Source organism: Barbus barbus, assembly GCF_936440315.1.
Source record: "Barbus barbus genome assembly, chromosome: 15".
NCBI classification, from domain to species: Eukaryota; Metazoa; Chordata; class Actinopteri; order Cypriniformes; family Cyprinidae; genus Barbus; species Barbus barbus.
The window spans coordinates 32,062,145-32,078,410 of NC_136743.1; the positions used below are offsets into that span (position 1 = coordinate 32,062,145).

Genomic DNA, 16,266 nt, shown 5'->3' on the forward strand with positions numbered 1-16,266 from the left:
GGTCAGGGGAGTAAGGGTGGGTCAGGGGAGTAAGGGTGGGTCAGGAGAGTAAGGGTGGGTCGGTGGGTCAGGGGAGTAAGAGTGGGTCAGGAGAGTAAGGGTGGGTCGGTGGGTCAGGAGAGTAAGGGTGGGTCGGTGGGTCAGGGGCGTAAGAGTGGGTCAGGGGAGTAAGAGTGGGTCAGGGGAGTAAGAGTGGGTCAGGGGTGTAAGGGTGGGCCAGGAGAGTAAGGGTGGGTCGGTGGGTCAGGGGAGTAAGAGTGAGTCAGGAGAGTAAGGGTGGGTCGGTGGGTCAGGGGAGTAAGAGTGAGTCAGGGGAGTAAGGGTGGGTCGGTGGGTCAGGAGAGTAAGGGTGGGTCGGTGGGTCAGGGGAGTAAGAGTGGGTCGGTGGGTCAGGAGAGTAAGGGTGGGTCGGTGGGTCAGGGGAGTAAGAGTGGGTCAGGGGAGTAAGAGTGGGTCAGGGGAGTAAGGGTGGGTCAGGGGAGTAAGAGTGGGTCAGGGGAGTAAGAGTGGGTCAGGGGAGTAAGGGTGGGTCAGGGGAGTAAGGGTGGGTCGGTGGGTCAGGGGAGTAAGAGTGGGTCAGGGGAGTAAGAGTGGGTCAGGGGAGTAAGAGTGGGTCAGGGGAGTAAGGGTGGGTCAGGGGAGTAAGGGTGGGTCAGGGGTGTAAGGGTGGGCCAGGAGAGTAAGGGTGGGTCGGTGGGTCAGGGGAGTAAGAGTGAGTCAGGGAAGTAAGGGTGGGCAGGGAGGGAGGCTTTGGATTTCAGTTTCAAAGCTGAGTTCATTTATAAGTTCATTCATTCTTCATGGTGGTTTCTTTTTTTTGCATTTTACATTTTGTTGGGCTCTTTTTTGTTGTTTTCATTCTTTCTCCAAATATGATGTACCTTCCATTTAACACTGTTACGTCCCGGCAGGTGTGCCTTCGTTTTTCTCTCTCGCTTCTCTCTCCCTCCCTGTCATTTTCTTAGGATCAACCCCTCGGGACTGTTATTGGCTTAGGAGGCTGTCAATCTTCATTAACTCAAGTGACGTCATGGCCTTCGCTGCCAATCCGGGCCATCGCTAGTCTTTAAAAGAGACGTCTAGATGAACGCCAAGCAGAAGCAACTTTTGGTTTTCCGCTCCGGTTTAGTGATTGTTAATTTGCCTCTCTTGGTTTTTTTTCTTGTTATTATTTAAGGTGTCATCTTGTTAACTGTTGTGATTACTTTTCCTTTAGCTTGCTTTGTTATTAGCTGATGACAACCTTCGCTCGCCGGACAGGTAATATGTCACGTGACGTACACTCTACACACACCTGATCCCAGTGTATAGATACATCAGGTTAGAAGTGAGCGCTGTTCATGTATGTCTTTGTTTGGTTAGTCCAGGGTAGGAAAGTAAGGGCGTGTAAATGCCGAAGATTTGCTTTCAGTGTTTTGTTTCTCTTTAGTTAGGTTAGAGGTTGAAATTGAGTATTCCCTACATTTCACTGCTGGTTATACTCTGTATAATTGTATATGTGACATAAAAAATCTTGAGTTAGATTGGTTTTGTTCTGTTCCTTTATTTTCTTTAGCGCCACTTGTGTCCTTTTCTCCTCTGAGGGTTTTTGTTTATTCTGTTTTCTTTATTGTCATAACTTATCTATATTTAATTATATTATTGTTGTTGCCATTAATATTGTTTATATTTACAGTAATATTTACGTTTTCCTTCATTTTGTAAAATAAACTATCTTCTATTGATACTTCTGGTGGTGCTTTGCATTGCCACAAGGCTGGTCACAATCTCAATGTTACTTCTATCTCTAGACTATAAAGGAAAAGTTTGTAACAAACACTCTCATATGGTAAACTCTTTGAGATATGTCAGCTGGAACTGTAAGGCTATCAACGATGCTGTTAAGTGCAACCGAGTCTTAAACCATCAGAAGAGCTTAAGGGCAAACCTTGTTTGTTTGTTTTTTTGTTGCAAGAAATGCATCTCTGTTCTGTTGAGCACTTTAGATTAAAAAGGGATTGGGTTGGACAGGTTTTCCATTCAATAATTCACTCTAAATCTAAAGGTTGTGCAATTTTAGAGCATAAATCTGTTCCGCTTGTAGCCTCTGATACTATTGTAGATCATAAAGGAAGATACATTATTGTATCAGGAACACTTTTCTCGACCCCCTTGACCCTTGCAAATGTTTACACTCCTAATTACGATGATCCTACTTTTATTTCCTCTTTTTTGTCGTGTATTTCTAATATTCATTCACACCCACTTATTTTGGCTGGGGACTTTAATTGCGTTATATCTCCTGTTCCTGATAGATCTTCCAGAAAGCAGTGGTGGAGGTAACGAATTGCAACTAATCACGTTACTGTAATTAAGTAGTTTTTTCAGGTACTTGTACTTTTTTGAGTAAATTTTTAAAGCTGTATTTTTACTTGTACTTAAGTACAAATTAAGCAAAATAATCTACTTGGTTACATTTAAATCATAGTTAGTTATGAAATATGGCCAATTTGAATTGACAAAAAGCTTTGACCAGTAGCCAATAAAGAGATCCGATTATGAACGGACCGATAAAAGCCCTGATATCTGACGTGAAGAGGTGAAGAGCTGTGACTGGAGTCAAAGTTTGGTACAACATGGTAGTGTTGTCATAAATATCTATATTTTGATACTGAAATATCTGACACGGTTCCATTACTCATTTCCCGCAGTATATAGCCTGCCGATACACGCATGGCCTCCGGTCAGTTACAGAGTCTGAATGTATTCCGTTTAATTTTAATCGTTCCTGTGCAAATGTGGCGAGTGCTTTTCTGTAACATGACAACACAATCATGTAATCGCAGAAAACTGGATGCCAGCTCTCAAATAGGCCTGACTTATACAAATGAGCTGCCTGTCCTCTCAGACTGTGTGCAATCGCCATCTCTCCGTGCTTTAAAGTAGAAATTATTTCTCTTTGCTCCTAGATTAAACTTTGTCAAAAGTTATCATTCAGAATAGATCCACGCCTGACTGATGAATATGCTACTGGAAGTTTTATTGACTGTAAGTGAAATGCACCAGAAAGTCTTTCAATATGAAAGATGGAACTTTAATTTCTTTACAATGTAAGTTTATGCTAGACATGTTTGGGAATGGGATATTTGTCTGATTTGTATAAATATCCTGGTCTGTCTAACTGCATCACTACATTGTACAGACAGTACAGGTCCAAGCCATCTGATGTTCTAAATAAATAACATATATGGCACTTAAATCACTGCTTATGAAAATATAGCGTTATATTTCGAATAGCCTGTTTTAGAATTTTATTACTGACTGCTTTTTTTTTTTTTTTTGTAAATTCAGTTCAGTTTGAAATCAAATTTGAAATCAAGCTTCCTTGTGCTGTGAGCTTTTGCAACAAAGTTACCCTGTTTTAAAGACACAAATACACAGTATGAGCAAATGTTTAAGATTGAGATTTTTGTAATGGTAATTAATCAATGTTTATATGTTTATATGTAAATAAAAGCCTGTATTAAAATCTGTTCATCATATAAAACGAACGTGTCTTTTTTAGAAGACTTGGATTAAACCACTCAAAGCTTGAAATAATGCTTGCCTTGAAAAAATGGATGGACGAAACAATTTGAAATATTAAAATATATGGCAGTGTGGTAGTTTTGCCAATGGTATTGAAAATGATGTCATGAAGTCGTCATGAAATCAAAAACAACCCTACTTACTTTTTTAGTGCACATGACTAGTCTTGTGGTGAATAATTAAACCGTGCAAGTCAATACACTGGGGAAAAAATAGTCTGCTGTCATATTTAATAAAAAATTGAAACTTCTCTTCCGCTCTGGAATGGCGTTCTCTCTCTGATGACAGCAGTTTGAAGGCTTGGGGAGAATCCTCTTGTTAAGTCTGATGTAAGGACTGCTGTTTCTGGGGTCCATGCCTCTACTCATTTCGTTTGAGAATACTATCTCAACAGCCCTTTATGAGCACTATTTAATTCATATTACATATTTAAAAATGTGCTGTGCACCCTACAGTCTCACAGCTGTGCTCACAGTGTCTCAGACACGAATATTTTAGCTGAATCACTGTCTGGCCATCTGGGGTTTCAGTATGGAGATAAAGGTTAGGGACAGGGTTATCATTTTTCAGTATTACATGACATCGTGGGTGTATATTAGCACAGTTTGTAGCAGAGCGTTAGGACCCAGAAGCGAAGATATGAATTAATATTTTTTGGTAAAAAGTAACTAGTAACTAGTACTCTGAGTAGTTTTTGAGTAATTTGTACTTTTACTTAAGTACCGTTTTGACACCAGTACTTTTACTTGTAATTGAGTATTATTTCAGCAATGTAACAGTACTTTTACTTGAGTACAATTTTTCAGTACGCTCTTTCCACCACTGCCAAAAATCACAGCTCTATCAAAATGTGCCTCAGTTATCCACTCATTCATGCAAAAGTATGGTATATGTGATGCATTTTGTCATTTACATCCCTCTTAAAGGAAGTATTCTTTTTTTTTTTTCTCATGTTCACCAGATGTATTCTCGCATTGATTATTTCTTTTTGGATGGACCATACATTTCTTCCATACTTACAGAACTGTTCTTACCAAAGTATTGTAATTTCAGATCATGCATCAATTATATTAGATCTTCAGATTCCATATCAAACACCTAAATACGGTCAGTGGCGTCTTAATCCAGGTCTCCAATCTGACAAGGATTTGATTGAATTGATCTCTTCCAATATATCAAGTTTTATGGAGGTCAATAATACGCAAGGCGTGCCATACTGTACTATTTGGGAATGCCTGAAATGTTTTTTGCGTGGTCTAATAATTTCTTATTCATCCCATAAAAATCAAGAGAAGAAAAGACGTCTTAAAGAAATATCTAACTCTATAGCGCTTACTGATAGTATGCTTCAGATCCATCTCCTGAACTTTTTGAAGAACGTCAGTTTTGAATTGCGTCCTCTAGGGGTCGCTATGAGGGAACGCCGTCAGCGTGACCTGTGTCTGAAGCATACATACAAAAACACCACATGTTGGCCGGTGTTATGGATCAACTGGGGATCGTGTTAACTGGGGGTGTGCGCGTGCACGCTAAAATGTTTACCTGGATTTCCAGCAGATGTTAGACGGCGACAGATTCGTCACTGAGATATTCTACGGATCATAGACTAAAAAACGTTTTTCACCAGTTGTATACATTGGCATCAAGCATAATAAAGCGTTTTGATTCCGCGATGTCCGTACCTGTGTATGTCCCGCGGTTTTTGGGAAGTTTACCATGCTCCGGAGTCACGCTCACAACCACGCCCACTTTAACATGGGACATTAGTTTCAATGGATGATCAAACTCTACTACGAACTGAAATACAAATGGAAGTATTTTCTTTTCAATATTACTGGATCACATTGTGTCTGTAGTGTGTTGTCATGTGTTATAATGAACAGATATGGGCCTAGATTAAGTTAAAATTAGCAGTAGACCTAAAACAAACATGAATTGCAAAGTCAATATTTTTTTTTTTTATTGACAAGCCTGTTCATTGAGTTTACGATTGTTCTTAATCAAATTATTTCTTTTCTGAGTGATTATATAGAGAGGGGGGAGGGGTGTGAAGAAAAAAACAGAGATAAGCTACTTTGGCTTGAGTTTGTGTGATTTTGCTCTGCTGATTTTATTATCTGAGATCTCTTGTACAGTCAGCTCTGGTGCCTCTGTATACTCTTCCCTGGACATAAAGTTTCATCGTGGATTTGTGACTGATCTGAAATCAACATTTTGCATTGGCTTACAACTCTTTTCAGAACAATGCTGTATTCAGTTTCTTATAGTAATATAATCAATTAAATTAACTTCATTTTATATACGTTTGTCTGTACTGTATATTATGCTCAGTTAGGTGTTTGAATATAAATGTTGTGACTCTGTTTCATTGAACATGTAGAGAACACTTTGTCTAAAGTTAATTCTAAGTTCACGACTCCTGCTTTTCATTTTACATATAGGCCTGGTCTCTTGCCAGACTATGCTTGTGTTTCCGACCGTAGAGAAAACATGTTATGAGCAGAGCAGGATTCAAGCCAAACTCTTTAATACTGTATGTGTGATGAACACAGGAAGGCATTTTTCCACAATATGTGTGAGCGATATGTCACATGTATGGAATGTTTACATTTTTAAGGTGACAAAGTGATTGACAGGCGTCTAATAAAAGTGAGCCATGCTGTAGGATCTTTCTTACTGCCTCATATCTTATTTTTCTATTTTCCATACTGTCTTTTTTATGAAAGTCCTGTGACAATCACTCAACAGCCACAACTTTTTCATGACTGACAGGCAGAGCATGATACTCTGATGATGAATAATTACATATATGGCTAATATTGCAAAAGACAGTATACATCACTAACCTCATAATCATTTGGCATCGTACACAAATATGATACCTCTCTCCCAAACATTATTTAGAATAGGAAAACCAATATTTACTTTATTGCAGACTTCTTGAACTAAAAATATGACAAAGAAGTCTGTCAGTTTCATAAATAATGAGTGTGGGCCTCTTTATATATATATATATATATATATATATATATATATATATACATAATTTTGAATTATGCCAGTTATCTTCATTTCAGTGGTAAGAACCTCACTAACATTTGGATTCAGCCTTTCTGAAGATTTTAGATGACACTAACACCTGTGAAGAGATAACAACCCCTGCAAAAAAACTTATGATCCCAACTCCGAATCAACATGCAAAACTGCTAAATTATCCTTATATTGCAATCATTATGATCACAATCATTGCCTAAACATGTTTGTGCTTAACTGAATGATGTTCACTACCCAGATCCAGCCCGTTTCCAGTCCAGATGGTGGATCAGCTCCTAGAGAAGACCACGACATCTCTGAATGTCAGTGGAGACCATGTCAACTAGATGTGCCCTACAGACAGATCCCCTGCGAAGACCTCTTCACCTCGGTAGTCATCAGCACAACTAAACTGAGCACTGAATCAACGATGAACTGACTTTAACTGAGAAACTGACTGTTTACTATTGTCCTCATATTAGAGCTGCTTTAGCTGAATTGAACTTTCTTTGCATTGACACACTATTTCAGTATTTAACACTGTTAAGCTCCTTTGACACGATATGTATTGTATAAAGTGCTATATAAATAAAGGTGACCTCACTTGACTTGACAGACCTCTATTATAAAACTGTACATTTCTGCAATATGGACATTACATCAACAGTCATTTCTGACAGCAGATTTCTCTTCATAGTAAAAAAAAAGAAAAAGCATTTTATGTAAAGATGCTTTAAGCTATGTATTATTAAAAGTGGGGTGGTGATGGCGCAGTGGATAAGACACATGCCTTTGGTGTGAGAGACCCGGGTTCGAATCCACTGTGAGACACCAATGTGTCCCTGAGCAAGACACTTAACCCCTAGTTGCTCCAGAGGCGTGCCACCTCTGACATATATAGCAATTGTAAGTCGCTTTGGATAAAAGCGCCAGCTAAATGAATAAATGTAAAAGTGTGTGTGTGTTTGCCTCAACACCTAACTATGTATATACGTTTGTTGAACATTCCCTATTCAGCATAATTCACTGCATTTTTATCTGTCACTAATTCGAAATTATATGCATAATGCAAAACTATAGCTTGTTTATCGCTCATTCTTTAGCAATATAAAAAGAAAGAAAATGAAATGCTTGACATTCCTTTGACCACAGCAATATTGATGCTCGAATTCATTTACACAAATTAAGTAATATTTTTGAACAACTGCCTACACACGCGTTGCAAAGAAACAAAGTAACACCTTATTTAATGAATGTACAATTGTCATTAGAATATATATATATACACTGTATATATATATATTGAAACGAATTTAAGATAGCCTAAACAAATTAATCTGGGCGTGGTCTGAGACGTGACCTGAAAACGCATTAAGACTTCCCTTAAACCGCGTCAGATACATTTTAACATGGACAGGGGAACATAATACAATAATACAAAACATTCACAAATAATGTGGAAAGCTTTGAAATCTGTTCCGTTGAAAATTCCCTGTGACGAATCTGTGGAGGTCCAACGTCTGCTGGAAACTCAGGTAAAACTATTAGCGTGCACGCGCATGTCCCCAGTTAACACGATCCCCAGTTGATCCATAACGCCGGCAGTGACTGTTTTGTTTGAAGAGTGCATTACAGTGGTAAGAACGATTTTCTACATTTACCATGACGAGCACTAGCAAGGCGTTTAAGAGATGTGTGCATCCGTGTCCTCGTTATTTGACACCTGATGACACACACGATCTTTGTGTCTTTTGTTGGGACGAGGAGCGATGTCCTCGAGGGGCAATCTGTGTGCACTGTGAGCTTTCTTGTATGAGAAAGTCTCTCTTTTCGAGGAAGGAGGACCCACTGTGTTGAGTACGCTGCTCACTCATAAGAAGAAGCACTGTCCCAAGCTGACGAAGTGAATGTCACTATTCTTGCATGGATGCTTTTAGAATATTTAATTTAAATAACATTATATCTGCATTAATATCCTACAAAGAGGAGTTCATTAAAAATGTAAAATCCAAGATCAGGATGAGTGTTTCTTCATCAGGTTTGTAGAAATGTGTCTCTGCATCAGTGTCTCAGCAATGGATGCTCTGCAGTGAATGGGTGCCGTCAGAATGAGAGTCCAAACAGCTGATAAAAACATCACAATAATCCACACCACTCCAGTCCATCAGATAACATCTGGAGAAGACTAAAGATGAAACACATCCATCAAGACGTTTTTAACTCAAATACCATAGAGTACATAATCTATAATAACTCTTCCTCCAGTGAAAAAGTGCATCTGCTGTTGTCTCTCACATCAAAATTACCTGTTTGGATTTGTTTGAGCTTTTGTCTTTGGACTTTAAACTCTGGGAAAACTCCGGATTTAATAACTTATACATGTGTGACTATTGTAAAGATGTTTATTAAAATGGAGTGTGAAGACATGAGTGATGTAGAACCCTGCAGAGAGACCGAGGAAGAACTTGAGGAACACAGAGTTTGGTGATCATTCTTCTTAGCTTCTGACTGTTTATTTAACAAAGTTTCAAAGCATGAAATGGTTCATCACATTTAGTGACTGTGCTGGGAAATAATCACAGGTCAGGAGTTTTACCTGTTCCTGAAGATCTGCTTTCCTCCAGCCCTTAATAAACACCTGAAGATCTTGAGGGACACGTATATCTACAGAGTATATCCAACCTGAAAGCTCTATCATGCAAAAAGGAAGCCATATGTGAACATGGTCCAGAAGCGCTGTCGTGTCCTGTGGGCCAAGGCTCATTTAAAATGGACTGTTTCAAAGTGGAGAAGTGTTCTATGGTCAGACGAGTCCAAATTTAACATTCTTGTTGTAAATCACGGACGCTGTGTCCTCCGGGCTAAAGAGGAGGGAGACCTTCCAGCATGTTATCAGCGTTCAGTTCAGAAGCCAGCATCTCTGATGGTATGGGGGTGCATAAGTGCATACGGTATGGGAAGCTTGCATGTTTTGGAAGGCACTATGAATGCTGAAAGCTATGTACAGGTTTGGGAGCAACATATGCTCCCCTCCAGATGATGTGTATTTCAGCAGGACAATGAAATGGAAACTCTTCAGCAGCTGGAAACCTATATCAGGCAAGAATGGGACCAAATTCCAACACCAAAACTCCAGAAACTCGTAACCTCGATGCCCAGACGTCTTCAAACTGTTTTGAAAAGAAGAGGAGATGCTACACCATGGTAAACATGCCCCCGTCCCAAATATTCTGAGACCTGTAGCAGGCATCAAATTTGAAAGGAGCTCATTTTGTGCATAAAATGGTAACATTTCTCAGTTTCAACATTTGTTATGTTATCCATGTTCTATTGTGAATAAAATATTGGCTCATGTGATTTGAAAATCTTTTAGTTTTCATTTTATTCAAATTTAAAAAACGTCCCAACATTTCCGGAATTCAGGTTGTAAGTCTAGATCTGTTTTTAATCAAACACTGGGCCTTTTTGTCTTTTGTGAAACATGCAAGTTGGTCTTTTGAAAGGCAGAACTGCATGAAAAGTATCTTTAAAAAACAAAATGTGAAAAATGATCACATCATCCTGTTCAAAAGTTTACAACCCCCGTTTCTTAATGCACCGTTTGTACAGTATAGTACAGGCTGTCAATTAAATAAAACAAATGGCATATATGAAATGTGTATACATAAGTCTTCTGTTTTATCATCTTTCATTGCACACCTCAAACATCAACTGTGAACTGTCCTTGTCCAGCTCTGAGCTGCTAATTAGACAGCTATAATATACATGAGCATCATGAATTCCTGTCATAAATAAGAGCGACGGAAATCAAGCTGACTGAACGCTTACTGTAGAGCGTCAGAGGAGGATTATAAACAATTACAACAGTGAGGAATCTGAGAAAAACCACCTGCAGAACTACAGACCAACTAAAGAGACCGAGGGAACCAGATGTACTTTAGAAAAAGTTCAGAAAGCATTCTGATTTAATAACTCTCTACAGAAATGACAGTAACAAACAAACAAACACGAGAGAAGCTCTTGTGGTCGAACACAGCTGGACGTCTGTTGATCAGTGTTAGGCGAGAGCTCCTTTGGCCCTCCAGTCCTGCGTCAGCACATGCACCAGCTCTTCTTCCTCCTCCTCATCCACCTCCTCCGCGCTGGCGTGTGTCTGCGTCTCCTCTGTCCGGCGTCTCGCTCTCATCATCACGCTCCTCACCTCCTCCTGTCTGGAGCGCAGCGCCTCCACGCGCCGGAAGCACTGGATCTGCTCGTCGATCTCGTCGATCTGCCGCTCCAGCCGACCCTCCTCGTCCTCCTCCGCCACGATGGCCTCTGACGCGCTGCTAACCTGCCGCAGCTCCTTCTGGAACTCCTCCCACTCCCGGTCCATCTGATCCCGCGGTGTGTCCACATTCCTCACTTTAGCGTCGCGCACCGGGTCGTCGAAAAAGCCCTCGGGCAGTGCCTCGGCCGCGCTGTCCTTCCTCTCCGCTGCGCTCTCCTCCTCGTCCGCTTTGGAGACGGAGCCGGAGTGAGACACGGTCGGCGGAGCCGAGGAATCGAAGAAATCCAGCGGGAGACCAGCAGCGTCTTCAGCTTTACAGCTGGAGTCTCCACCTTCATCATCATCATAGTGTCCAGCGAGGAGCCCCAGACCTCCAGACTGCTCCCGATGACCTCCTGCAGCTCCTGAGACATCACACACAGATCAGTCATCACACACACACACTCATCAGTCATCAGACACACACTCAAACTCACTCATCAGAGACACACACACTCAAACTCACTCATCAGTCATCAAACACACACACAACACAAACTCACACAGTCATCACACACACACTCATCAGACACACACACACTCAAACATCAGTCATCACACACACACACAAAACCTCACACAGTCATCACACACACACACACACACACACACACACACCTCACAGTCATCACACACACACACAACCTCACAGTCATCACACACACACACACACACACACACACACACACAACCTCACAGTCATCACACACACACACACACAAAACCTCTCACAGTCATCACACACACACAACCTCACACAGTCATCACACACCTCACACAATCACACACACAACCAACCTCTCACAGTCATCACACACACAACCTCACAGTCATCACACACACACACACCCTCACAGTCAACACACACACACACACACACACACAACCTCACAGTCATCACACACACACACAACCTCACAGTCATCACACACACACACAACCTCACAGTCATCACACACACACACACACACACACAGTCATCACACACACACACACACACACACACACACACAACCTCTCACAGTCATCACACACACACACACACACACACACACACACACACACACACAACCTCTCACAGTCATCACACACACACAACCTCACAGTCATCACACACACACACACACACACACACACACACACAACCTCACAGTCATCACACACACACACAACCTCACAGTCATCACACACACACACAACCTCACAATCACACACACACACACACACACACACACACACACAACCTCTCACAGTCATCACACACACACACACACACACACACACACACACAACCTCTCAGTCATCACACACACACACACACACAACCTCACAGTCATCACACACACACAACCTCACAGTCATCACACACACACACACACACACACAACCTCACAGTCATCACACACACACACAACCTCACAGTCATCACACACACACACAACCTCACAGTCATCACACACACACACAACCTCACAGTCATCACACACACACACACACACACACAGTCATCACACACACACATCACACACACACACACACACAACCTCTCACAGTCATCACACACACACACACACACAGACACACACACAACCTCTCACAGTCATCACACACACACACACAACCTCACAGTCATCACACACACACACACACACACACAACCTCACAGTCATCACACACACACACACAACCTCACAGTCATCACACACACACACACACAACCTCACAGTCATCACACACACAACCTCACAGTCATCACACACACACACACACAACCTCACAGTCATCACACACACACACACACAACCTCACAGTCATCACACACACACACACACAACCTCACAGTCATCACACACACACACACAACCTCACAGTCATCACACACACACACAACCTCACAGTCATCACACACACACACACACACACACACACACACAACCTCTCACAGTCATCACACACACACACACACACACACACACACACACAACCTCTCACAGTCATCACACACACACACACACACACACAACCTCTCACAGTCATCACACACACACACACACACACACACACAACCTCTCACAGTCATCACACACACACACACACACACAACCTCACAGTCATCACACACACACACACAGTCATCACACACACACACACACACACAACCTCACAGTCATCACACACACACACACACACACACACACACAACCTCACAGTCATCACACACACACAACCTCACAGTCATCACACACACACACACAACCTCACAGTCATCACACACACACACAACCTCACAGTCATCACACACACACACAACCTCACAGTCATCACACACACACACACACAACCTCTCACAGTCATCACACACACACACACACACAACCTCTCACAGTCATCACACACACACACACACACACACACACACACACACACACACAACCTCTCACAGTCATCACACACACACACACACACACACACAACCTCTCACAGTCATCACACACACACACACACACACACACAACCTCACAGTCATCACACACACACACACACACAACCTCACAGTCATCACACACACACACACACACAACCTCACAGTCATCACACACACACACAACCTCACAGTCATCACACACACACACACACACACACACACACACACACACACACACACACACATACACACACACACACACACACACAGTCATCACACACACACACACACACACACACACAGTCATCACACACACACACACACACACACACACACACACACACAGTCATCACACACACACACACACACACACACACACAGTCATCACACACACACACACACACACACACACACACACAGTCATCACACACACACACACACACAGTCATCACACACACACACACATCACACACACACACACACACACACACACATCACACACACACACACAACCTCACAGTCATCACACACACACACACACACACACACAACCTCACAGTCATCACACACACACACACACACACACACACACACACCTCTCACAGTCATCACACACACACACACACACACACACACACACACAACCTCTCAGTCATCACACACACACACACACACACACACACCTCTCACAGTCATCACACACACACACACACACACACACACACACCTGCGCTGACCGCCGGCCTCGCGCGCTTCCCGGACACAGACGCGCTGTCCGCCGCGGGCCTCTTCAGCGCGGAGGAGGAGGAGGAGGAGGAGGAGGAGGAAGGTGTGTTCGTGCTGTCTCTGCTCTTCAGCTCGATCACTTTATCTCTGTGTTGTTTTCCCAGCACATGTGTCTGCCACAGCAGCGCGCTCTTCAGCGGCGCGTTACACAGCGCGCAGCTCAGCTGACCCTCGCTGCTGTATTTGGCGTACGGAGAATCAACGCGCTTCTGACGCTCGCTGGACTGCTTCTTCTCCTTCATTAAGCGCCGCAAATCCTCTTGATTCACCACCTTCTTCCTCTTCTGTTGCGAAGCCATCTTCGTCGCGGGAGAGTGACGTCACACCCGACGCGCCTTCTTCTTCTTTAACTTAATGGCGGTTGGCAAACCAGCTTTGGTGCATTTCCGCCACCTACTGGGGTGGAGTGTGAGGCAGTGATAGAAGGAAATAAATAAACCACACACAGAGAGGAGGAGGGGAAAAAACAAACAACAACAACAAAAAAAACACCTCCTTTTCTTACTAAGATTATTTCCTACATTTCTTAAATTTACTACATCGATTAAATTCGTCTAATTAAATTGGTCTTTTTTAAATACTCTAATGACGCTTTAATTATTGTTAAATACCATCTAGCAAGCTCTTTAATGTTAACTCTTTGATTCCTGCTTTCTTAATTTCCTCCATAAGCTGAGATCTTTCTTCATTATAACCATAATTTCCACATATATTGCACAAACCTGTATGGTGTTTGCCAATTATAAGAAGTGATTGATTTAATGCAGTTAGCTAACCCAATACTGAGCGTGAAATTACTGTGTCAGCCCTTCTTTTGCCACAAACATTTCTCATACTTCCTACTTCGTTATTTATTTCAAACAAATGTCTTCCCTTTTCTTCCTGAGTCCATATCATTTGCCATCTTTTCTTTACTATCTTTTTAATTAACCCCTTCATTTCAGATTTCCCCAATGGGACATTAACATTTATTCTAGAACACTTAAGAGCTTTCTTTGCCAACTCATCTGCTATCTCATTTCCCACAACCCCCACATGTGCAGGGATCCATAAAAACAATACTTCAACTCCCAGGCGGTGAATTCTGTACAGAGTTTGGAATATTTCTATTAGAATGTCCTGTCTTGAATAAGATTTTCCATTTTTTAAACTAACAAGGCTCGATAAAGAGTCAGAACAGATAACAACTTTATTTAAACGAGCCTCTTCTACCCATTGAAGAGCCAGATGAATTGCAATCAATTCAGAGGAATACACAGATAAAAAGTTAGATGTTCTTTTACTTATTTTAACGTCCAATTCTGGAATAACTACAGCTGTATTCCCAGATTCCGGATCTTTTGAGCCATCAGTATATATCTGAGTACATTTCTGATACTCTTGATGTAAATACTGATTCACCAACAAATCTTTTGATATCCTTCTTTGAAGATTATTAATTTCTTCCAGTAATTGCAAATTAACTGAAGGCATCTGGAAACACCAGGGAGATATAGCTGATATGGCTACTGTTGGACTAATTTCATAATCATTGATTCCACTCTTCTTTGCATCATCATTAGCCTCCCACCCAAAACTGCTATATGTTCATACTCCCAACAATTCTTAAGGATTTCTTTTACAGGGTGACTACTCTTCTGTCCTTTTACTGATACCCAGTAAACCATTTTAAGTTGTTGCCACCTGATTCACCCGGCGCGCCGCAAACATTTGAAGAGTTTATTTGCAAAAACACAAAACTCTTTTGTTTTTGTTGTTTTTTTTAAATTCTGCATTCCAATTAATATCAATCAAACTGCAGTTGGGTTGTTTTGAATAAACTAATAATAACTTTAAAATATACAGCTAACTAACACAATAAAACAATACAAATATGTTTTTAGAATTTTTTTAAAAAGGTAGTTAACTGCAAATAAACTCTTCATTTATAGCATTTACACAGATCAAACAGTGAAGAGCGTCCACATAAGGGATGAAACTAGGTTGTATGTTTATGATGTTTATGAACGGTTTACGCTGTTTTTTGTGATTGGACATTTCTCCTCTGGCTGTATTACAGAAATATAATACCTGACTGTCAACTAGATCTATATTAGATCTACATTTACATTACATTACATTTACATTTATTCATTTAGCTGACGCT

The 16,266-nt window shown here is 41.4% G+C and overlaps 1 protein-coding gene across 1 annotated transcript; it reads right to left on the minus strand.

Moving 5' to 3' along the window:
• Positions 1-9,083: 9,083 nt before the first annotated feature.
• LOC306881241 (zinc finger protein 830-like) lies at positions 9,084-14,473 on the minus strand. Its single transcript, XM_079435239.1, has 2 exons — positions 14,062-14,473; positions 9,084-11,274 (listed from the first exon to the last, which is right to left on the minus strand). The coding sequence occupies exons 1-2, from the start codon at positions 14,417-14,419 to the stop codon at positions 10,658-10,660; spliced, it is 975 nt and encodes a 324-aa protein (XP_079291365.1). The 5' UTR covers positions 14,420-14,473; the 3' UTR covers positions 9,084-10,657.
• Positions 14,474-16,266: the final 1,793 nt, after the last annotated feature.